This window comes from Pelodiscus sinensis, chromosome Z (assembly GCF_052426305.1).
Source record: "Pelodiscus sinensis isolate ZL-2025 chromosome Z, ASM5242630v1, whole genome shotgun sequence".
NCBI lineage: Eukaryota > Metazoa > Chordata > Testudines > Trionychidae > Pelodiscus > Pelodiscus sinensis.
The window spans coordinates 31097233-31120088 of NC_143085.1; the positions used below are offsets into that span (position 1 = coordinate 31097233).

Sequence of the window (22856 nt, forward strand, 5' to 3'; positions counted from 1 at the left end):
GATTTCTTGCATTCTGAATGGTGGATCATGCATTCTGAATGGTGGTATGGGCTACACCACAGAGGAACCCAAACCATCCTATTTTGTCCTTATGAAATTCTTGCTAGAGATGTTTGTGCCGAGTTTGTGTTAATGATGCTGTGACAAAGCTTAGAGATTGTATGTTTGTATTACATGTGCAGGAGAGCATATGACAGAGGAGGAGCTGGCAGAATGTCTTACTACTCTGTTGGGCAGGAATCCAGAGGGTGAGATATCTGAGCAGGGCACCTATGATCCCTCAGGTACAAGATTAATGTTTTATGAAATTCAGAAATAGGATTGCTTCAATTTCTTTCATATAATAATTCAAATACAAATCCTATTAACCTTGTTGCTCTAATAGCTGTTAAAAATGTTCATCTGGGATTGTAAAATATAGTCACAGGGCCAAATACAGTCCTTGGACCATGCACTTAACTTCCACTTCTATTGGGGAAAAGCTCTACTGTAGAACCTCATCTCTCACTATATATCTATATCTTTCTGGATATAGATATAGATATACCCAACAAAATGTAACTTGGCTACATTACCTTACTGTTTATCTGCTGGCTAGAAATAAAAACGAGACATTTTGCTGGACAGCTAACCCATTGTTGTGATCCACAGGCAAAGCAGAATCCTATAATATGCAAATTCTTTTCAGCTCCTTGCAGAGCTGTCCATTGTACTTGGAACCCCTTTCTTCTGCTATATTCAAGGAGTTTCTGAAACATGGGTCCCAAGCTCTAAGTGTCTAGAATAACATCCATTAGGATTTTCCATGACTGATGTATGCCTACTCAAGGTGCATCTCCAGGAGAAAACAGCTTAGTGATATAACCCCCGAATTTGAAACACCTGCATTCCTTGGAACTTTAGATTCAAATCACATCACAGTAGGATAGAAACAGACCTTTGTCCTTCGGAAGAAGATACAATGAGTATTGTGCAATTTACGGGGTGTAGGTTTTACAGATGGCTGAAATCTTAGCCATCAAGAAATAATCCATTCTGCATAGATGTGAAAAGATCTCAATTCACCTTTTATAAGGATCAGGGCCTAAATGTATTCTTTTGTTCCTGAATTACTTGAAAGAGAAAATATTGTTATTAAAGCTATTGACTAGAGTCTTCAGTAATAAGTATAACAGTATTCAAAATACAGCATGTTCAAAATGGCTTTGTAACCATCTTCAAGAAAATCATGGATAAATAACAGGAAAAAAGCCATAAAGAATTAGAGGAGTCAGAGATGGCATAGACAACTGTAGTGATATCGATCATTTAATTTAGATCTCGTTCTCTGTTGGAGTTGAAGATGTGCTGTACCTCACAGGATCTGTGCCTTTGTTTCCTGACAGAGGATATATTAAGTATTAAACTGATACTATATAAGGCCCCTTTGATGTATTTTTTAGACATTCCATTCAACACTCCGCTGCTGACAAATCCTATTGATCTGGAAACCTGATTACTTTGGGGATTGTTGGATTGTTTATTTTTTCCCCTCCAGGTGCAGCAGCTTTGATTGAAGAAGAAATTCCAGAGGAAATCACAGCAGAGATATTTACTGCTGATATTCTTGGCTTACCTATTCCTGAACCAGACAACACCGAGACAGGAAAAAATTATGAACTCCCAAATAGAATAGGGTCAGCAGAGTCCTAATTGTCACAACATATGTAGTTTTCTACCCAGACATGCATTTTCTGTAATGGTATTTTCTCCTCGAACACCTGAAAAACTATATTTTTATATATTATGAAATAAAGTGAATTAAATATTCCTTAGACTTTATGAACTTCCATCAATTTAGGGTTTGTCACAAAGTTACGGGATTAAAACATTTCACAACATCTGGGCCAGTAGTCAAGCATCAATGCTATAATAGGGGAACTCTGAGTTTGTAGATCAAGAGGAAGCAGCTTACTCTATCCCTAAGGTAGGGGCTCTGAAAACAAATATTTGGATGGCCTCAGTGGGTGTGTCTACACAGCAAAGTTATTTTGGAATAATAGCTGTTATTCCAAAATAACTGTGAGTGTCTACACAGCAATTCCATTATTTCAAAATAATTTCAAAATAATGGACAGCTTATTCCGATTTCTGTAAACCTAATTTTACAAAGAATAATGCCTATTCCAAAATAGTTATAGTTATTTCGGAATAGGGGCTGTGTAGATGCACCAATTTTTCTGTTTCGAAATAGCCTCTCACCAGGGCTATTCTAAGTTATTCCTCCTGGGGTTCTAAATCGAGATAGCATGTCAACATTCAGGAAGCCTGCCTCAGATTAATTTTGAGGCTCGCCTGCAGTGTTAAACGTGCTATTTTGAAATAAGCTATTTTGGAATACAGGCTGTCCCCAGGTTACGTGGATCCGACTTAGGTCGGATCCCTACTTACGAACTGGGCTTTTCTCTGAAACTGACCAGCAGCAGTCAGTTTCTCTGAAACTGACCAGTAGCGCCGAGGAGCGGTGCTGCGGGACCAACCCAGCAGTGCCCCAGCTGCTCTGTCCCAGGCGTCCTGATTCAGCCACTGCTGAAACTGACCAGCAGCAGCTGAATCAGGACGCCTGGGGCAGAGCAGCTGGAGTGCTGCCGGGTTGGTCCCGCAGTGCCGAGGTGCGGCGCTACTGGACTAACCCAGCAGCACCCCAGCTGCTCTGCCCCAGGCATCCCCAAGTCAGCCGCTGCTGAAACTGACCAGCAGCTGACTACAGAAAGCCCGAGGCAGAGTTGCTCTGCCCCGGGCTTCCTGGAATCAGCCGCTGATCAGTTTCAGCAGCAGCTGACTTGGGGACACCTGGGGTAGAGCAGCTGGGGTGCTGCTGGGTTGGTTCCCGCAGTACCGAGGTACGGCGCTGTGGGGACCTACCCGGCAGCGCCCCAGCTGCTCTGTCCCAGGCGTCCAGATTCAGCCACTGTTGAAACTGATCAGCGGCTGATTCCAGGAAGCCCGGGGCAGAGCAACTCTCCCTCGGGCTTCCTATAGTCAGCTGCTGGTCAGTTTCAGCAGCGGCTGAATCTGGACGCCAGTTCCGACTTACATACAAATTCAACTTAAGAACAACCCTACAGTCCCTATCTTGTACGTAACCCGGGGACTGCCTGTAACTATTCCAGAATAGCTTATTCTGAAATAACTGTGCAATGTAGACATAGCCATAAATTGTGGCTACAAACTCTTGCTGGTGGCTACTGTTACTTTTTTCCCCCAAAAAATACTTAATTGACTTTAGAAAAACATATAAATAAGCACACATATTCAAATAATTGTAATTTATTTATGTAGGGTTTTTTTGCAGACTCAATAATTAAAAATAACTTAGTTATGTGTCTATTCTTTAATGGACCTAAACAGAATAGAAATAGTAAACAGGTGCTTTGCATGTTTTGCTTTTTCTTTAAACTTGCTAGATTCTCTGTAGTGAAAAGTGACATTTGTGTATTTAACATCATTTTTCACAGTACACTTGCTAGCTAGCTGGGGATCTGTGAAAAACAATATTAACAGTATCACTTTTCAGAGCAGAATCACTCAGCCCTAGCAACTGGGGAACAAATTAAGTCCTGGATGGAGAGTTGGGTAGGGGACCAAGGGGCAATAGGAGGCAGTGGGGGTGAAGGGCAATTGGAGGAGAATTGAGCTCTGGGTAGGAGTCTGAGGTTCTGCTGCATGGCTGGACCCTGAAGGAGGTAGCTGGGGATAGGGGTTATGTGTGGGAATGAGCCCGGAGCTGGAGCCTGAAAGCCTGTGGTTAGGGGAGGGAACCTAAAACCCCCTGGCACCAAGAACGTGGAGAACTCCTAGGCTATGTCTAGACTGCAAGCCTCTTTTGAAAGAGGCTCTTTCGAAAGTATCTTTCGAAAGAGCCTCTTTCGAAAGAGAGCGTCTAGACTGCACGTTGAACTTTCGAAAATGCGGCTTGCTTTTTCGAAAGAAAGCATCCAGTGAGTCTTTCGAAGAGGAACTTTCGAAAGAAGGCGTTCTTCCTCGTAAATTGAGGTTTACCGCCATCGAAAGAAAAGCCGCGTTCTTTCTATTTAATTTCGAAAGAACGAGGCTTGAGTCTGGACGCAGGTGAAGTTTTTTCGAAAAAAGGCTACTTTTTTTGAAAAAACCCCTGAGTCTGGACACAGCCCTACTGGTAACCTCCTATTTCTACATGTTTGTGGCTCCTAAAAGGGACACAGACCAGTCCCTGCTGATGGCCCCAATTAAGGGGCAGCTTTGCCCCCTACCTCAAAATACTGCCTAGGAGGCTATGGCCACAGGAAAAGTTGAGAGGCTGCCTTGCAGGGTAGAGAACACCATGTATTTCAGCTTATTACAGGAAAAGTTTGTTCACAAAATCTTTAGAGTAAAATCAATATTAAAATTAAGGAGCTCTGTATCTCAGCAGTTCTCCAGCTGTGGATCAGGTCTCCAAAGTGGGGTTGCCACAGCCGGTGGTAAACATGTTGGGACCCAAGGCCAAAGCTGGGGCTCCACCACCCAGAGTCAAAGCCCAATAGCTTCAGCCCTTGATGGCAGGGCTCTGGTTACAGATCACCAGCCTGAGGCTGATGTCCTTGGACTTTGGTCTCCTCACCTGGGGCAGTGCAGTTTGGGCATGCTTATGCTTGGGCCCTCCCCTGCTGGGGTCATGTAGAATTTTTTGTCATCAGAAGGGACAGAAGGGAGTCAAGTGCAGTGTAGTTTGAGAACCTCTGCTATACCAAAATGATTAATCTTAGTGAGTGGAGCATTCCATTTTGTGATGGGGATTAAAATAAGCTTTCATTTCGCTCCTAACAACTTTGTATTTATTTTTGGAAGTGTTAGTTCCAATCGGTAGTGTAATAGCAATGGGAGAGCATCTCACTCAGTGTTATTATAAACAGTGTATGGTACCAACACAAGATCAGTGAGGTTTTTTTATAGCACCCCATAGCATTAGTGGGTTTTTGCATAATCATGTAGCTCCTTAGGAAGTGTTTCATTCAATGGTAATGTTTATTGCATGGAGATTACTGTTCTACAAAATGAAAATAATTATAGTTAGTACATATAGCAAGAGATGTAGCTAGATGCCTGGCAGTGAACAGATACAAACCCAAGTATTAGAGTATGTGATAAAGTTTTCCTATAGTTATTTCTTCATTATGACCTTCTCTCCAACCACATTTTATATAAATGTGCACACATGCATATGTGTTGGATTAAATCCTGAGGTACAAATAATCAAATCACCACTGAAGTCAGTAGACTTACACATTGACTTACACAGCTGAAGATCTATCTCAGTCTCTATCTTTTTGTATTACCACAAAAATGCATATGTGACGCTTGATGAATTGCATTTTAACTATCCTTTCATTATTTTTAAAAATAATTTATATTGTTGAAAAAGAAATGTTGCTTAGCAGCAAACTACAAATCTAGAGCATAGTGTCATAACTGTTTGCACATGGGCTAAATCAGAAACTAGCCACTCAAAACGTCTATCATCCACAAAAGAATGCACTCTGGGAGTTTCAAAGATAACAGATGTACTTAGTGTAAAACACAAAAGTTTAGGAATAAATGGATCAAATATTTATTACTGATAAAGCATCTAGCACTCTGTACTACACAAATACCAGCTTATACACAGATGTGATTCCTGTCCTTGGGGCTTACAGTCTAATTTGGACACAGACAATAAGGCTCAGACAGGCAATCAGTAATACATCATATGATGGTGGTTTAGCTTTTAAGAGAGAAGAGTGGCTCAGTGTGCAGAGGCTGGCATTTTAAACCTCTTAAAGTCATTGTGAGAGTCAATTGTTTCTAGAACTTAATATTATCATCAAGCTTTCTAAAGGCTGGGGCTGTGCCTTTTGGCCATATCTTTGCCTATTTTACTACCTAAGTATTTAAAGCAGGGCATAAGCAAATAATAAACAAAGTCCAAGAAGTAGTCTTTACAACTCTGCAATTTATTTCCATAACACCGGCGGAGACCGGCAAAACTCTTTATTACAAGCTTTGATTCACCACGCTTCAAAACAGCCGCATATGGCCGATCAGAACAGCTGTCTCCCCTTGCTTGGCGGGAAGCGGGGCATTGAAGCGCAGGGGTGCTAAGTGACTGGCCCAAGATCCCACCGTGGGTCCAGGCACAAGGTAGCAACAAAAGGGCCAATCCCATCTCCTCTAAGCATTACAGCCCCCCCGCCTCCGCGCTTCCACCAGGGCTAGTAGGAGGACCCAGGAGTCCGGGCTCACAGCCCCACCTCGGACCAGCAGTGCTGCCCCTCCTCCCCCGCGCTTGTTGCGCTGCCGCGTGCGCGTGGCGCTCCTTGGAGACCCCGCTCGCGCGCCCCACCCCCTCGCGGCGCCTCTCCCACGAGCCCAGGCAGCCGCGTGCTGCGGCCGCCGGCGTCTCTGGGCGCCTGCGCAGTGCGCGGGCCCCGGCGGCGGGCGGCTCTGAGCCTGGGCGGAGCCGAGCGGCGGGAGCATTGTGCGTGCGGCGCAGCCAGCCGGGCCGGGCCGAGCTTCGCATTCTCCGCAGCCGCCGCCGCCGCCCCGTCCCCAGCAGCATGTCGGGCCGGTCGGTGCGGGCCGAGACCCGCAGCCGGGCCAAGGATGACATCAAGCGGGTGATGGCGGCCATCGAGAAAGTGCGCAAATGGTGAGCGGGCCGCGCCGGGCCCCGGCCCCTCCCCCGCCCGCCGGCCGCGCTGCGCCCCCTGCTCGCCCCGCGCGGGGCCAGAGTCCGCCGGGCGGCTCGGGACGGGGGCGGGGAGCCGGCTTCCCCCACAAGCCATTTCGCTGCTGCGAGTCACGCGAAGGCGGCGTGTGAGGGGGAGAGGGAGGCGGGCGGAGGCACCCGGGGCTCCATTGTGCGGCCGAGCCCCCGGCCCGCGTCCTGCCCGCTCGGCGGCCGAGCCGGGACCCCCCCTCACCGCTCTGCGCCCCCCCCGTCCCTCTCCCCCCTTTGTTCTCCTGTCCCGCCCCCCGCCGTCAGCTCACCCCGCGTCGCCCCTGGCTGCCCTGGGGCGTAGCGAGGGGCCGGCCCCTGTCGACGGTCGCCCTCACCCCCTTTCACGTTGCCTCAAACTGTAACGCCTCCCCCATCCCATCGAAGGGACGCTTGCGGCGTAATGGGGGTAGGGGAGTGTAATGCCCTGGGAGTTGTGGCAGGTGGTCATCTTATTCCCCCCTCCCGCCCCCCCCCGCAATCAAAGAAGAGCTGGAGGGGGCCGGCAGGGAGTGATGCTTGGATGGCAGCAGATGTAGCAGGCATGAGTCAGTCTCTCTCCCCCCCCCCCCTTCTCTTACAAAGGAAACCCGGTCTCCCTTCTCTGAAATTTCCCTGTGAAAAACAGAGGGGGAAGGAAATTTTTTAAAAGTCTGATCCTTGTGGATCGTTCAGGAAACAATTTGAAATGGCAAGGAGTCCGGTGGCCCTTTCAAGACTTAACACGTTTATCAGGGCATAAGCTTTCATGAGTTCCAATCTGGAAGAATCATCATGGTTTTAGTTTAAATCCGTGGTGGGTATTTGGTTAGGTGAGAGTGGCTACTTGGCTTGAATAATGTTGTTAGTTCACTATAGCATTTTCAGAATAATGTGGCTAATTCGCTATAGCAGTAGCCGCGATAATATAGTTTCAGAACTGGTTGGACACCAAGGGTCTAAATTAAAAATGTGGTGTTTATTTTTTTCATATTTGGGATTTGGGTGAAAACAAATAGTAAATCCAGGATCTTGTATTAAAAATCCCAGTAGGCTTCTAGCTCTCTTTTTTGTTAAAAATGTCTAAGGATCACATAAGAAAATCAGATGTGAACAAAAGGGGCTTATTCTAACATTCTAGTGGTTTTAAATCCCGAGTGGAATTGTAGAGAGATGTAATTGGTACTTAAATTTCTTTAAATTACATAATTAAAGGTTGTACCCATAGTAAAATAATCCCCTTTTATTAAACCTTAGAAGTGTTTTGGTGTTTTATGCTTTTCTCTTTTCCTACTTTTATTACGAAAATCAACATTAAGTAGTTAAACAGTACAGTTATTGTAGCAAAATACAAGGTCTCCATTTTTTGGATAGGATAAAGAGCAGTGTCAATATGACTCAGGAAAGAGTTACTTTGTTCAAAGAGCTTGACCCTGTCTGTTCAATAGCTTTTGTATATAGCTAGACACATGGCTTTTTAAAAATGTATAAAAGGCACAGTAAATCCCAGGGGCCTGTTTTAATCTGCATAACTCACATATTTTGAATAGGACAAAATGAAGGTTCTTATTTTTGCTATGTAATTTATAACTTACTCTAAATTGATTTAACAAAAGAATAAAATATAGAAATAAATCTACATTTTCTCTTGTTCTCTCACTGAACGGGATTGTTCTGTTTTAAAACCCTTGAACTCTGAATAGTCTGGTTGGCTGGAATTGGACAAAGAATCAAAACATGTGTCCGCTAACGTAGGACATGGGAAGGGGATTTCAAAGTAGGAATCCATCTATTGTGTTGGGAACTGAAGCACTCTCACAGTGTTATTGTTTGATGATAGTACAGAGTTCCTGAAATAATACTTTTACTGTGGATTTTTTTTAATGCTCTTTGCTGACTGGCTAGTTAGTATAGAGGGATCACACACAATAGGTAGATATGTGACTATACTTTTTCTCAGTGGTAAAGTAGTTGGATGCTTGTGGATTTTTTTTGTTTTTAATTTCTTGATATTTCATTAAACAAAATTTGTATGTATTTCCTTTAAATAATAATGTTATGCAGTATGCAGAAGAGATGGGAATTTGTGGTTGGAGAAGAGGAAAGACAAGAGATTGATCTTTCCTTCATAGCCAAAAAATTAAAATTGAGAGACTAATTTTTTGTAAGAGTTTTCTGCCATTTCAGTAACTGAGCATAGATATTCACTTGGCTTGTTGTATCCAGTGTAAAGCTTTTTAGGATTCAAATGAAATTTGTAAATTTAAATCCTGACAGGATAGATTGTTTAAGGGGTAACTTCACAGAATTACTGAAAGCACTTATTTTGACCATTGCAAAGTTTATTCATGTCACTTCTTGCATAAAGGTCTGACAGTTACTTACATTAAACTGCCTAGTCCAAAGACATTTTTCACATGAATCTGTTAGAACTCACTGTTTTGTTAACAAACCTCATGTCTCTTTGTTCTTGTTTCTCATCCCCATAGACAATGTTGAATGGAAAGGCACTGACACATTGAATATTTTGAGTTGTGTGGTTTAAACATTTTTAAGAAGAAACTTGTGTGAATTATGAGATTTATACATCAGTCTCACCCATACCTTGTCAAGAGCTACATATGCAAACTTGCAAGGAGAATGAATATTAAACCTAATTTGTATAACTGGGAGTAATTCGTTGCCATTCACAACTTTGCCATGGAAATACAATCACTGGAGTTCAAAAGTCCCAGCGTAAGCGCTTCCAATTGCATTGATCAAAAATGGAGAACTACACAGTGGGACTATAATAACATAAGAATATAAACATAAAATGTCTATAGTGAGTCAGACTAGGGATGTTAAAATGCATTTAATTAAGTAATTGTGTAACTGCTGAAAATTTCAGCTGTTTACATGGGGAGGGGGCGAGGAGGCTCTGTGGGAAATGGCTTAAAAGCCAGCTCCTGGTGTGTACCAGCTCCTGCCTCTCCTCCTTATTGCTGCCTCTGATACAGAGGCAACTGTGTGTGTGTGTGTGGGGGGGGGGGGAGCTGTGTAACTGTGCATGTTAACCGATGAGCTCAGGCTCATCGATTAACCTGTAAACAGTTACACTTTCACATCCCTAAGTTAATGGCTGCAACTGGGTGCTTCAGAGAGAATGAACAGAACAGGCCGATTTATCTAGTGAGCTATCAGTGTATGCTAGGGATTTTAAATATCGATTAATTAAATAGTCGAGTAACCTCGTGAATTTTTATTGGTTAGTCACCTATTCTATAGTCCCTGGGGTGGGGCCAGCAGCCAGTGTGCTCCAGCTTCACTCCTGAGAAGATCCCTGCCAACTCCGTGCTGCTGCCACTGAATCAGAAACAGCAGCATGGGGTGCCAGATGGGAGCTGGTCTGCAAAGGGAACCAGTTTAAACCCCAGCTCCCTTTGTAGACCTGTGCCATCACCCCGTGCTGTTGCCTCTGATAAAGAGGCAGCATTGGAGGGTGGCAGCAGCCCCTGTCTAGGAGGGTAGTCAGAGCTCATGGATCTGGCATGAGCCCATTAGAAAAATCCCATTTAAGGAAACTGGGTGCACAGGTGCCCTGTCCTATTCAAAACCAGATCAGAGATGACTTCAGATATCTTGGCAGATCAAAACCTTGTGGACAGAGGTTTGGGTTAGTGATGAAAGAATGGTTAACAACTGTGATCACTGATCATTTGTTGTACGAAGCAGGTTTCACTGTTATGTCCTGAGATGGCTAGGGATGTTAAATATCAATTAATTGTATAATCAAATGCTATTTGATTAGTCAATAAGGGCGCCTCCACCTTTGAAGTATAGCAACAGTCCTGTTTCAAAGTGGCAGCACTGCATGGAGCCCTGAGTCAGCGGGGGAGTTCCCAGCTGACCCTGGGCTTCACACGGCATTTCAAAGTGGCAATGTCACATGGAGCCTGGTCCTAGCTCCACATGGTGCTGCCACTTTGATGCACCTCCTCTGATAGAGGCAGTAAGGAGAGGCGGGGGGAGGGGAGAAGTGTCTAGTTGACTAGTTTGTCAGCTATCCAATAAGCATTTGTTTATTGGATAGTTGACTAGTCATTCACATCACTAGTGGCATAAATTACCATAAAGGGCATCTAGAATACCCTGGATAGTTGGAGAGGTCTGTATACAAATGTAGATTGCTGTTCTCATGGATCTTGGCCAGCAGCATGGCAAAGCCCTTCTCATGGCAAATTTGTGTGATACTATGCCAAATATTGGTAGCCATGGCAACAGAGATGCCCATAAAGTCCTGGTAACAATACACATGGCTTTATTAAGCTCTACATGGATTACCCTCATGTGAGACGAACAACATCAGACAGGAACACAGTATTCTGTTGTTGAATAGCAGGGGACAAGGGCTGATGTTCTAAGCTTCCAAGTGCTTGCTCACAGGTTGAATCGGCCAGTTTTCTAAAGGGTTTTACTCTAAGTGCGGACTTTAGCTGCAGTCGTCTTCAAGAGGATGCGGTATGTTAATGACTTATCCAATGTCACACTGAGGTAAACCGAGTTTGGATCATGCTGCAGGCATTGTCTATTTGAGAAAAACATTTAAGTCGTGTCTTGCACTTGCAGATAAAATAACTAGACACTGTCTTGGAAAAGTTTGGTTGCCCTTGTCATCGATTATGATAGTCTGCCATGAACTTTAATATCATCATTCAGGATCTTGTCAATTTTTGAGAAGACCTGAGCTTGGTAGCTGCAGCAGATGTTGGCATAGCTAAACTTGCTCAAGAATGTAGCTGGCAGGTCGATATACACATTGAACAATATCAGTGGAATAACAGAACCTTGAGGAAGACCATTGATTTGACACTTTCCAGAGTTACAGCATTTGCCTATGTGAACTCTAAACTGCCTGTTTTGGAGAACAGCTCTACTACTTTGACCACCCAATAGGTAAATTGAGAGAGTGTAAACAAAAGGCTTCTGGGTCCATGTAGGTTAAGTTTGGCAATAAATTTTGCTTCATGCCAAATTTGTGGTAACTTCTTCTCATTAATGAGCCATATGTAGAACTAAGTAAGCCACTGTGATGTATTTGGCCTAAGGCCGTGGTCTCCAACCTTTTTACACCCAAGATCACTTTTTAAATGACAGACCAAGCCAAGATCTACTGCCCCGCCCCTTCCTTGAAGCCCTGCCCTCTCTCTTCTCCTCCTCTCCATCACTTACTATCCCCAATCCTTAAACTGCTACTTTAAAAAAAAAATCCCACCATTTCTCGCAGCTACTCACCTGTGCTGTTGCTCGGTGAGTAGCTGCTCCTCAAATGAGGAAATCTAATGTAAATGTACTGCGCAGGTGTGCAGTTCAGAGAGGGCTCAAGAGCTACTCTTAGAGCCTCCGAGATCTACCGGTAGATCACGATCTACGGGTTGGTGACCACGGGCCTAAGGTGTATGAGGAATTCCACAAGATGTTATTGTAGCTTGCTGCTGTGCCTGGTTTGATGGAATTAAGGGCCCTATCTAGTCAGCCATAAATGGCTCTGGTTGACTCTTACCCACATTTGGATGTCAGAATAGGTACCATTTGTTATACATTTTGTATTTGAATGGCTTCTCCAATGGGACCTATGATCGGTTAGCCGAGTGCTGCTCAAGTTCCAGCACTTCTGTAGGGAATAAATGAAATCAAGCTTCTCCATAGATCCTTTCTACCGACTAAGCCTGACAGAGTCCAAAAACTCAATCAGGTGGTCAGTGATGTCTGAATCACCAGATACATCTTGGCATTCAGTACTAAGGTAGCTTCAGGGGCTAGCCGAGTTAGTCTGTTACAGAAAAAAACAACAAATGGTCTGGTAGTACTTTATAGACTAACAAAACATGTAGATGGTATCATGAGCTTTTGAGGGCACAGCCCACTTTTTCAGATGATTGGAGTTATGAGTTTGGGATATGAAAACTCGAAATAAATAGGAGAGGGGAAGGAGAGGGGGAAGAAAAAGAAAAAAGGAAGGTGTGTGTGAGACAGCATCATTAAGTATCTGGAGAATGGGTACTTAAACCTAAGCAGATAAAAATCCAAGTCAATAGATACATTGCTAAGACAGGAAAGGATACCACTCAGAGAGCTGTTAGCACCTTCAGTGGTTATTAAGTAGGTAGTGTCCTAGCCAGCCCGTATCACAATTGAGTCCATTAGCATGTGAATTGAATTTGTGGATGAACTGGGATTCCAGTCCTTCCCTATGAATCTTGCTTGTGGAGCTGGCCTGTGACAAGACAGCCAAGGGGAGTGTAAATTGGATGAGAGCTCAAGAGCATAGCTGAGCATGCTGCTTGATAAATGACTCCTTGGAATCCATGTCAGGCTTCATCACTGGCATACAGTGCTGTGGAACGGTAATCACACTAAGTTCCAGTGCATCACAGGACTTTTTCCAGTCTGCCCTGCAGAAATTCTACCAACACCTAGCTGAGCTTTGACAGAGGGTATCTGGAGTGTGCCCCATGTGGATAAGTGATGGCTTACTCTATAAAGGAAGTGATAAGATACTGTAAAGCTCACTGATTGTGAATGGCTGAGTGGATTGACCAAAGAAAGGTTATTTGAATAACTCTTTAGACAATCTAGCTGAAAGATGTGCGCCATGTTGTTTTGCATCATGATTCAACATGAAGTCATTGTTAGTCACCCTGTTCATCAACCATCCACAGTCATCGTCTGAATCAGTGGCGCCCCACTCACAAGTGGTGGCTGTTAAAAACTCCAATGAATATAACTGGATGATCAAGTGTTGGAAAAATCTGTTGGTCCCAGGGCACAGTCAGTGGCTTAAATACATTGATAATCCTGAAGCCACCAACCAGGATCATGTTGTAAGAACTGGAGGAGGAAAATGGAAGATCATCAGATATGTCTACACATACGTATGTTTTACAGCCATATTTTACTTCTGGGGTGCATGAAATGAACTTAAAACCATTAATACCATAATGTCCTGCTATGCTAATTGCAATATGAGTTTCCTGCAAACAGATTACATCAATACTATCATGAATGGCTAAGGTTCTAAAGTTGCTGCATTTGGCTTCTTGTGAGCCCTCAACATTAATTTGAAGAATTTGAAGCATCAGTTCAGTGGCTTGAAAATTGAAAGATAGTGATTGTATTTGGGATTGCAGTCAAATGGCACATGACCAAGATTTATTGCCAAATTTGGTCCACTGATTGGATCTTTAGTTTGCCTGGCCTAGCCCACTGATGGAGCACATGACATGAACATTGATCCATTGCCCCTCTGTGTCAAGTGATACATCTCTTGTCATACAGTTCAGTTTTCTGGCATTCAGAGGTTTAGGGACACCCGGAGCATAGGGTTGAATCCTTGACCATCTTGGCTAATAGCCATCAATGGACTAATCATCCTTGAATTTATTTCTTTTTTGAACCCAGTTACAGTTTTACTGTAATCTGAATATTGCACTCATGTATGAAAGATGAGTGCAGGAGTAGACTCCTGTGCCCAGACAATGGTTCCTATGCATATTGTCCCTACCTTATGTAATAAGAGGTGAGGTGATGCTCTGGCCTTGTTACAGGGAATAATATTTATGCACGTTAACACTACGGTTGTGTTGTATGCACATATCCTTATTTTGGAGTAGTTTTCCACTCAGGCAGAATATGTCCATTAGAAAACATGCCTTGTTTTGGACTGTAAGCTTTTTGGCACAGGGATTATCTTTACATATATATATTTTCAAAATGCCTAGCATGGTGAGGACCTGAACCTGACCAGTATTTCTGGGAATTACTGTAATACAGTGGTTCTCAAATTAAGGGGCGAGCCTCTCAAAGGAAGCATGAGAATGTGTCAAAGAAGGACTGAGCTGTTTGCCTTTTTGTTTGTTTGTTTGAAGAGCTGTGGCTGTCAGATCTGAGTGTCATACAGAAAGAGTGTGTACACCAACGAGACAAGGATAAAGAGTACAACCAGAGTCCCATTACTTGGCTGTCTTTCCCCCATCCTCTCTGTCCCTCACTGGAAGGCAGTCAAGGTGTGGACTCTTCCCCCTCTCCCGCATCCCTCACCTGGGGGCAGCCTGGGCTTAGGCTTTCCTTCCTCACGACCCAGTCCCTCACCTGAAGATGGCAGGACTTGAGCTGTTAGTCCTGGGAGGAGTGGTTACTATTTGATGTGAAAGGTGTATTGCTGCTAGTGTGCCTCTGCTTTCAGAGTTGGGTGCCCAGCCAGCAGTGGCTGCTCTTCGCTCTGCCCTCACCTGTGGTATATGTAAAGTGGGGTGTATGTGTGGGGTTTCTGTGCAAGGGCTTAAACATCTACTGACACATAGGGGGACCAATCAGATAAGTTTTAGAACCAGTGCTCTAATATAACTGTTATAGAAATAAACAGTAACATTCACTCAATGGTTTTGATTGGGATGTTAAATTTAGTTGAATCAACCAGTTGATAGATTTTCCATCATCTAGTCGATTAGTTGATAAGTGGGGGAGCTGCAGCGGGATTAGCTCCCGGCCTGTGAGCTTAACCCCGCTGTGCCTCTGACTTTGAAATGTATTAAGAGCCTATTGGGACAGCTGATTCCTGGCTTGTGTTGGATCCCCCCCCCCGCTGCACACCAGCCTTTTAAATACATTTCAGACTGGTGCACAGTATGGGAGGACCCTGCACAAGCCAAGAATCAAGTGTCCCAGCTCAGCATTTTAGAGGCAGCAGTTGAGACACGGGTTGTGACTAGTTGAAGGACTAGTTGACTATCCAATAAACTTTTACTTACCTGATAGTCGACTGTTCGCTTACATCCCTAGTTTTGATCTTTGAGATTAGTGCAGCTTAATTAGGTTGTTTTAAAGTACTGTATCAGTGTGCTTGTAAAACAGACGATCCTCAATTATATATCTGAGTAGATATTGCTTCTGTAAATATACATTCTGTGCCTGTGATTTTTGCAGGGGCAGAGGCTTGGAAAGGTAGTGACATGGAGGCAGAGCAAGGGAAGGGCGAGTACCTCCCAGCTAGAGGGGAAGTTGACTCCTATGGGGTAAGGTATGTGGCTTTAGTGTGAGGTAGAAAAATAATTCACAAAAGTATAGTATGTTAATACTTCATAACTCATCAACTCCCACATACATACCAAGAATATAGAGGCAAGAGGAGACAGTCTCCTGGTCTATATGATAGAAGACTGGATTAGGAGTGAGGAAACCTGGGTCTCATTTCTAACGAGTTGAGTTGCTGTGTGACTTTGGGTAGGTCATTTTACCAAGCAGTAATACAGGGATAATGATACTTCTCTCTCTTTATAAAGCATTTGGAGATCTGTGGATGAAAATACTCATCATACTAGTGCACTACCTATGCCTGCATTACCCCATTTGTAAAATTAGGATGATAATATTGACTTCATTTGTGAAGTGCTATGAGAGCTACAGACGAAAGGCACTATGTAAGAGGTGGCAATATTCTAGAAATGCTCAATATTTATTGTGCAAAAGTCTGGCCCCAAAGTAGGGTCTTTAACTGGGACACAGACTAGCAAAAGTTACCAGAGTCTGTGAGAGCTAAGGGACAAAGGAACTCATTTGTAGATGAGGAGGTTGAGGCTATGGTTACACCGCTGTTTTTTCCCAGAAGATATGCAAATTGTGCTCACATTTGCATATCTAATGATTCTTTTTGCGGAGGAGGTTTTGCTGCTGTTTGGCCCCATGTAGACGGGGCCAAATGTTGTAAAAAAACCCTTCTTTCACAAGACCCCTTATTCCTCATAAATAGAGATTTAAAGAGTCTTGCGAAAGAGGTTCCCCCCCCCAACATTTGGCCCTGTCTATACGGGGCCAAATAGTGGCAAAACCTCTTCTGCAAAAGAATCAGAAGAAGATATGCAAATGCGAGCATAATTTGCATATCTTCCGGGAAAAGACAACAGTGTAACCATAGCCTGAAAGATCATGGTACTCTTTCAGGTGTGTCTAAAGGAGAACCATAATATGCTGTGATTAGCAGTATATTGGCACTTGTAGGTATTACCATTGGAGCATCTCTTCATTCTCTCTCCTTGGACTGTACTAAATATATGTGCTGTTTAACTTTGAGATTGAAAAGATAAATTACAGGTTTTGTTGCTGGTATTTCTTCCTTAACATAGATTTCCTTACTTCATAAGCATTTCAAAACATGGGCTTTTTTGCCTTTCTCACTCCCTCCCTGAAAATGATTGAGATATGGAGTTTCTTCATGTGGCATCATTAGGAATCCTTTTGCTAGAGCAGTGTGAAATGAAACCTTAACCATGTAAAGTTCACTTATTTTATTCAGGTTTTGTTACAAACTTTAAAGTATGTTCTGGCACTCCAGCGGCCATAGCACTTTAGAGGAAACCTGATTCAGTTTGTAGAAGTTGGGGGCAATTTGTGTTTTTTGTATCTCAATTGTATGTAATCTGCATGTAGATTGCAAAGACTGGTGAATCTCAACTATTTTGACAGTTTTATGTCAAACTTGAGGGTTTGTCTCAATATGTAACAGAAAATTCAGTGTTCAGACAGAAAAAATAAGTGTTCATCCATACAGATAAAAATTAAAATGTTAGAACAAAGGAGACTCTAGTTTTGACCAAATCAGAGGCAGGGATGCAAAAATGTAATAATTTAAATGGTTAACTGATAAACATAAGTTTATCAGTTACTGTAACTGTATGTCCATCCCTGCATTATATCATTTAACCTTCACAGAATATGATAGTAAATACAGGTTGAACCTGTCTAGTCAGGCACTCTGTGGTCCGTCAACATCCATTGTCCAGCATGATTTTAGTTAGCCAAGCATCCACTTATCATGGATGATAGCTGAGTTTCCTGCAGTCCCATCAGGTTTGTTTACTGCCACTAGTCCTGGTTCTCTTCTGTGCTCTCCTTTATTTCTAATCTTCTAAGAGTCCTGTAAGCAGTGGATGTGTTGTTAATGTTGCTAGACAATATTGATCTTCCGTGATTTGACAAATTCTCTGCTTTGGCACCGGTCAGGTTCCCAGGGTGCCAGACTAGAGATGTTCAACTTGTACTGGAAAGTATTATATAGCCAGGTTTGTACTTCTAATATTTCTAGTACTGGTGTAGTTTAAAAGATGTTAGCACTTTCTTTACTATAACCAAGCCATCTGTTTGAGGTTTTGTAACGGTTTATAGAGCCCTTTTAATGTGGTTGAATTAGATTATGTTTTGTGGTTCATATGTTCCATTTTGGGTCAGATTCTACCCTCTGAGATTCATGGCCCACTGACTTGAATCAGAATTGTACATGTGTATGTGAGGGAAGAGTTTGGCCCATTATAAACATATTATTTAGACCAGTGTTTCTCAAACTGGGCTCCACGAGACATCTCCGGGGCTCCACGAGGTTGACAAACTGGGAAACATAGATAGGTACAACACATACAATCAGTAGACTGCTGAGGCTCCACATAAATTTTTACTCATGTGAAGGGCTCCAGATCCCAAAATGTTTGAGAACCGCTGATTTAGACTATTGCAGTCAACGAGAACAATCTCTGCAACTTGGAGAAACAGTAGACTGCATTAAAATGGATCTTTAGGTTTGTAAGTTAAATTGGGGCTTTCATACTGTAATACAATTGAATAAAGAATATTTTGAACCAAAGAGCATGTTTGGTCAGTGTTTTTCTTCCATTCACTCTGATGCTATCCTTGTGATTATGGGCCTTTTTGCTAGTCACTGTACAGACATCTACAAAGTCACTTCCCCAACTCTGAAGACAGAGCCTAAGCTGAATTTTTCCCCATTTTTTTCAGTTTTATGTTGTGCATTTGAGAGCACTTTTTGTGTCTAATAATGGCATTTTCTTTCCCATTTTCCCCCCCTTTCTCCTTCTGCTTGATCCCACAGGGAAGTCATAATTCTGTGATTTTCACCAAACTCTGTTGCAATGCAAGTGAGTGTGATGTGATAAATTCAGCATTATGACATCACTTCGTGACCATCAAGAGAAGATGGGGTATGCGGGAGCTATCCTTATTTAAACATACAGTGTTTTAGTAAATAGCAGACATGGTAAGAAACTGTGACAAGTAGTGGATTTCTTCAAGTCTGATATATTTGACAGCCACTCTGCTTAAATGGCAATGCTGCATCTGTAGCAAAGGCTTTCAGTTCTTTTCTGTTAAACATTTTGTTTCTGATGATCAGTGCTCAAACAAAAGCCCTTTTGACATTTCACATATAATTGTAATACATTGTGTTCTGATTCGACTACTAATGTTTTGCATTTATATATGCAATTTGATGCTAAGTTTTCTTTGAGGGCACAGGGGTTTATGTATATAATTGTTGCATAGAAAGACTTGGCTATTTAAAATTAAATCTTGAGTAATTATGTAACTTATATCTAAGGCTATATCTACACTAGAGAGCTTACAGCGGTCAGCAATGAAGCTGTGCCATTGTAAGATCTCTCGTTAAGCTGCACTGGGCTGACAGAAGAGAGCTCCCATCATACCAAAGATTGGCAGTGCCTATGTTGGTGGGAAAAGATCTTCTGTTAACATAGTGCTGTGCACTCTACCACTTATGCCAGGATAATTTATGTTGCTCACGAGCATAGAATATTCACACCCTTGAGTGACATAAGTTATGCTAACATAAATGGAAGTGTAGATGTAGCCTCAGATGTAAACAATTAAATACCAGAATTTATTTTAAATTCTAAATACTTGCATGTCTACTGCAGTCTTCAAAATAATGTGAAAATCTTAAAAGACCACTCTCAACCTAAAACAAATTAAACTAAATACTTTAGACCAAAATGTGATGTCCTTCCATGACCTGATTCTACAAAGATTGGCAAAGATAGTTAGGAGGAATTGGAAATTAGTATTTTTTTTTTTTAACAAACTAACTTTCAAATTGGTTGTGGGGAAACTGAGACACAAAAAGTATTGACTTGCCCAAGGTGTCACAGCAGAGCAGATACAACTCAGGAGTTTGTTGCTTCTAGTCCCATGCTCACTTAACAACTTAGACCATGCTTTCATAATTCATGCAGCATTTAGTACATTGTGAGTGCTCTTGGAAACATAAATGTGTCCTATCCTAATTCGAGCAGACTAAATGAAATGCCTTAATTAGTAGATAAGAGTGATATCCTTTGCACAATGAATAACTTTAAGGCCATCAGAATAGAATTTGAAGTTATTGCAATGGGAATATGATAAATATTGCAGATAAAAAATTGTAGGATGTACTTGTAGCATAGACATTCATCTGTACTTATAAATATATTATGAAGCTGAACTCTCTTGCCCATTCTTTAGATCTCTCAGTGTTTGAAACAAGTTAAATTTCTTTACCTGTTATAAAGTTTACATTGTCATCTTAACTAAGAGTTTGTTAAATAAGCTTGTCTTCTACATTCTTGTTTCTTCTTGTGCTCTGTAAAATTCCAGTATGGCAAACATATTTGTAAAGTGGAGTACATGAGTGAGTAATCTTGTTAAGTTCAGTGTTATTGTTCATATGCATAAGTGTTTGCAGAATTGGGGCTTTGGTTTACTTCCATCAACAATTATTATTCTGTGTTGTGTTTCTGTTCATTACAGGTCATTTAAATCAGAAAAAATCCTTTCAGTTGGAGGTTATCAAAAGTTAAAAATATTGTTTAGGAAGCTTAGTAGATTTGAAATGTCAGGGCTAATTTTTATATTAGAAGGAAAAAGTTACTAATATAGGTTTCCTCCTGTGTTCTACAGTCTGTCCAATGAAGATGCTGCTTTGAGGCTGCTTTGAGATGCTAACCAGGTACCTTGAACTTTTGGTTTTCCAGTGCAGCATCTCTAAGTAATATTATGATGTAGGAGAAGGCTAAAAAGCCTTGATACTAAAATCCATTCTTGTTTCCATAACTTCAAAGGCCTTCTTAACTAGAGATGAGTTCAGATTGTATTGAATCCTTAAAACAAACAAACAAACCTTGTATCATGATAATCTCTTTACAGGGTTGTTCTCAGCATTTGCAGGCTATCATCTCCACTGCCATTTTTATCATATTTAGGAACAAAGTTCAAACTGAGTTTTAGTTAAATTGGCTTCTGACATGCTTTGGCCATCTGGTGCCAATGAATGGGTGGCACTAAGCCACATTTACAAAATTGTGATCTAAGAACTAAAGCAGGAAGCCATTTAATCTGAATCAGAGTTTAAATGTAGTTTTTTAAATAGAAATTTCAAACAAATGTCAGTGTAGAAAAAGCCAAAATTTGTTACCAAAGTGCCATAAATAGTTCCTTTTCTAAGCAGGAAAAAGTATCCCTTTAGACTGATGAAGAGTGAGTTGACGTTGTAGTGAAAAGGGGAAAAGATGGGAGGGTAGTGTTGGCACTTATAGAATGTGACTGCTGCTGATTCTGCAAGCCTTTCTTAAAACCTTGGAGCAGACGTTACCACAAATGCACAGGAGTGACAAAGCTTTTCCCATCCTGCCAACAATGTGTGTTTTATAGTGTTTTAAATAATAGATTTGGAATCCAGCTGTAGTGTTGTGGGTTTTTTTTTTAAAGCAGCAGCAACAACAACAACAAAAAAATCCCAAAGCTATACATGTTTTGAAATCATGCCACATTAATTTAATTTGTTGCTCAATAATCAATGACACTAGTGTGTTTTTTGCTAAGTTTTAATTGATCTGTTTGCAGACTTTTATTTTGAATCCGAGAACCATCAGTAATGATCTGTGACCTGAATACTGATTAGCAGAAGCTAGATGAATTTTTTTCTGGCATAGTGGACCTTCCTTTAATGTTCTTGTGTATATTGATTGTTCTCAGGGAGTCAGTCTCACAATCTCTCAGCTGTTCTTTGCATTCTTACTATTTTCCCACTCTTGTATGTCTTCAGGGCCCCAAGTTGCTTTGGACAGTTTCCCTTTGCCATTCATCAGTGTTACTTCATGGTTGACTGGCCGGCCGGGGTCTTCATAGAGTGCTGTAAGGCAATGCTATCCTTCTTTCATAGTATTCTGAACCCCAGCTGGTCCAGGGAACCAAGGCCCAAGAATCCTATTTTAGCCTTCTGCATGGCAGCATACGTTGCTACAAATAGGCTAGCCTTAATTTCAGGGCTATTTGACAAGTGTTGAGTGAAATTGCTACTAGAAAGTTTCTCTCCAAAAGTAAAATTCAGATGATCAGACAGCATCTAGATTTCCAATATCACTAAATTTAACTATACAGCAACCAAAATACCATGTGTCTAAAAACTTCTGCTGTTTACAGAGTTAAATAAAAATTGAAAATATTGTAATTGTGTTTTTGGTTGCCTAGAATTCCGCTTAACCATATCTCTGACCCAGTTCTCATTACTGCTACTGCAGTCTGTCATCTGAGCCAGTAACTGCTCTTATAATTGTGAAGTTATACCTGGTTGGTTTTTAAATACAGGTAATTTGTGATGTGACAGAGATCATCTTAACTGTATGATCGCCCATTTAAATCCGCGACAGCATAGTAGGTCATTTTGTGAATATGATGTTTTAACTTTCACTTTCCTGCATTGTAATTTTATAGGGAGAAGAAATGGGTGACAGTTGGCGACACATCCCTCAGAATTTACAAATGGGTACCAGTAACAGAGCCCAAAGTTGATGATGTAAGTATTTTGAGACATCCTACAGATATCTTGGAGGCTTTGGAAATGCAAACCAGTGTTTAGTCAAGGTCATAAGGGGGACTTACTGTGTCTCCTCACATCTCAAAGTTAAGATTGGGTTGGGCCTTAGTACTTGAATAGAAGAATGCTAAGGGAAACTGAGGTTGCTTCAGAAATTAATGTTGGTGGTTTGGTAGGGTGGTCCTTTACCCACTAAGCCTTATTCTAATACAGTGCTTCTTAAAACTTTTGTACTGGTGACCCCTTTCAGAAAGCAAGTCTCTGAGAGTGACCTCCCTCCCTTTATAAATTAGAAACACATTTTTTTTAGATATTTAACACCATTATAAGTGCTGGATGTACATTGTGGCTTGGGGTGAAGGCTGACAGCTTACAACCCCCCAATATAATAATCTTGTGATCCCCTAGTTTGAGAACTACTGCTCTGATACA

The 22856-nt window shown here is 41.9% G+C and overlaps 2 protein-coding genes across 7 annotated transcripts in view; both read left to right on the forward strand.

The window, feature by feature from the left end:
* Positions 1 to 1809, forward strand: part of CFAP251 (cilia and flagella associated protein 251) — a 50662-nt gene extending 48853 nt beyond the window's left edge. Inside the window, exons 21-22 of one of the 2 annotated variants that reach the window (XM_025184794.3) lie at positions 183 to 284; positions 1538 to 1809. In XM_025184794.3, coding sequence (XP_025040579.3) covers positions 183 to 284; positions 1538 to 1692 — 257 coding nt within the window. In that variant the 3' untranslated portion in view covers positions 1693 to 1809. The remainder of the gene's footprint in view (positions 1 to 182; positions 285 to 1537) is intronic. The other variant, XM_089775239.1, reaches the window with a different exon arrangement.
* Positions 1810 to 6385: 4576 nt separating this feature from the next.
* BCL7A (BAF chromatin remodeling complex subunit BCL7A) overlaps positions 6386 to 22856 on the forward strand; it is a 41664-nt gene continuing 25193 nt past the window's right edge. Inside the window, exons 1-3 of one of the 5 annotated variants that reach the window (XM_075898648.2) lie at positions 6390 to 6685; positions 20510 to 20558; positions 22322 to 22403. In XM_075898648.2, coding sequence (XP_075754763.1) covers positions 20548 to 20558; positions 22322 to 22403 — 93 coding nt within the window. In that variant the 5' untranslated portion in view covers positions 6390 to 6685; positions 20510 to 20547. Of the gene's footprint in view, positions 6686 to 18685; positions 18816 to 20509; positions 20559 to 22321; positions 22404 to 22856 lie in introns of those variants that run through there. The other 4 variants (XM_075898649.2, XM_006123308.5, XM_075898650.2 and 1 more) reach the window with 4 other exon arrangements.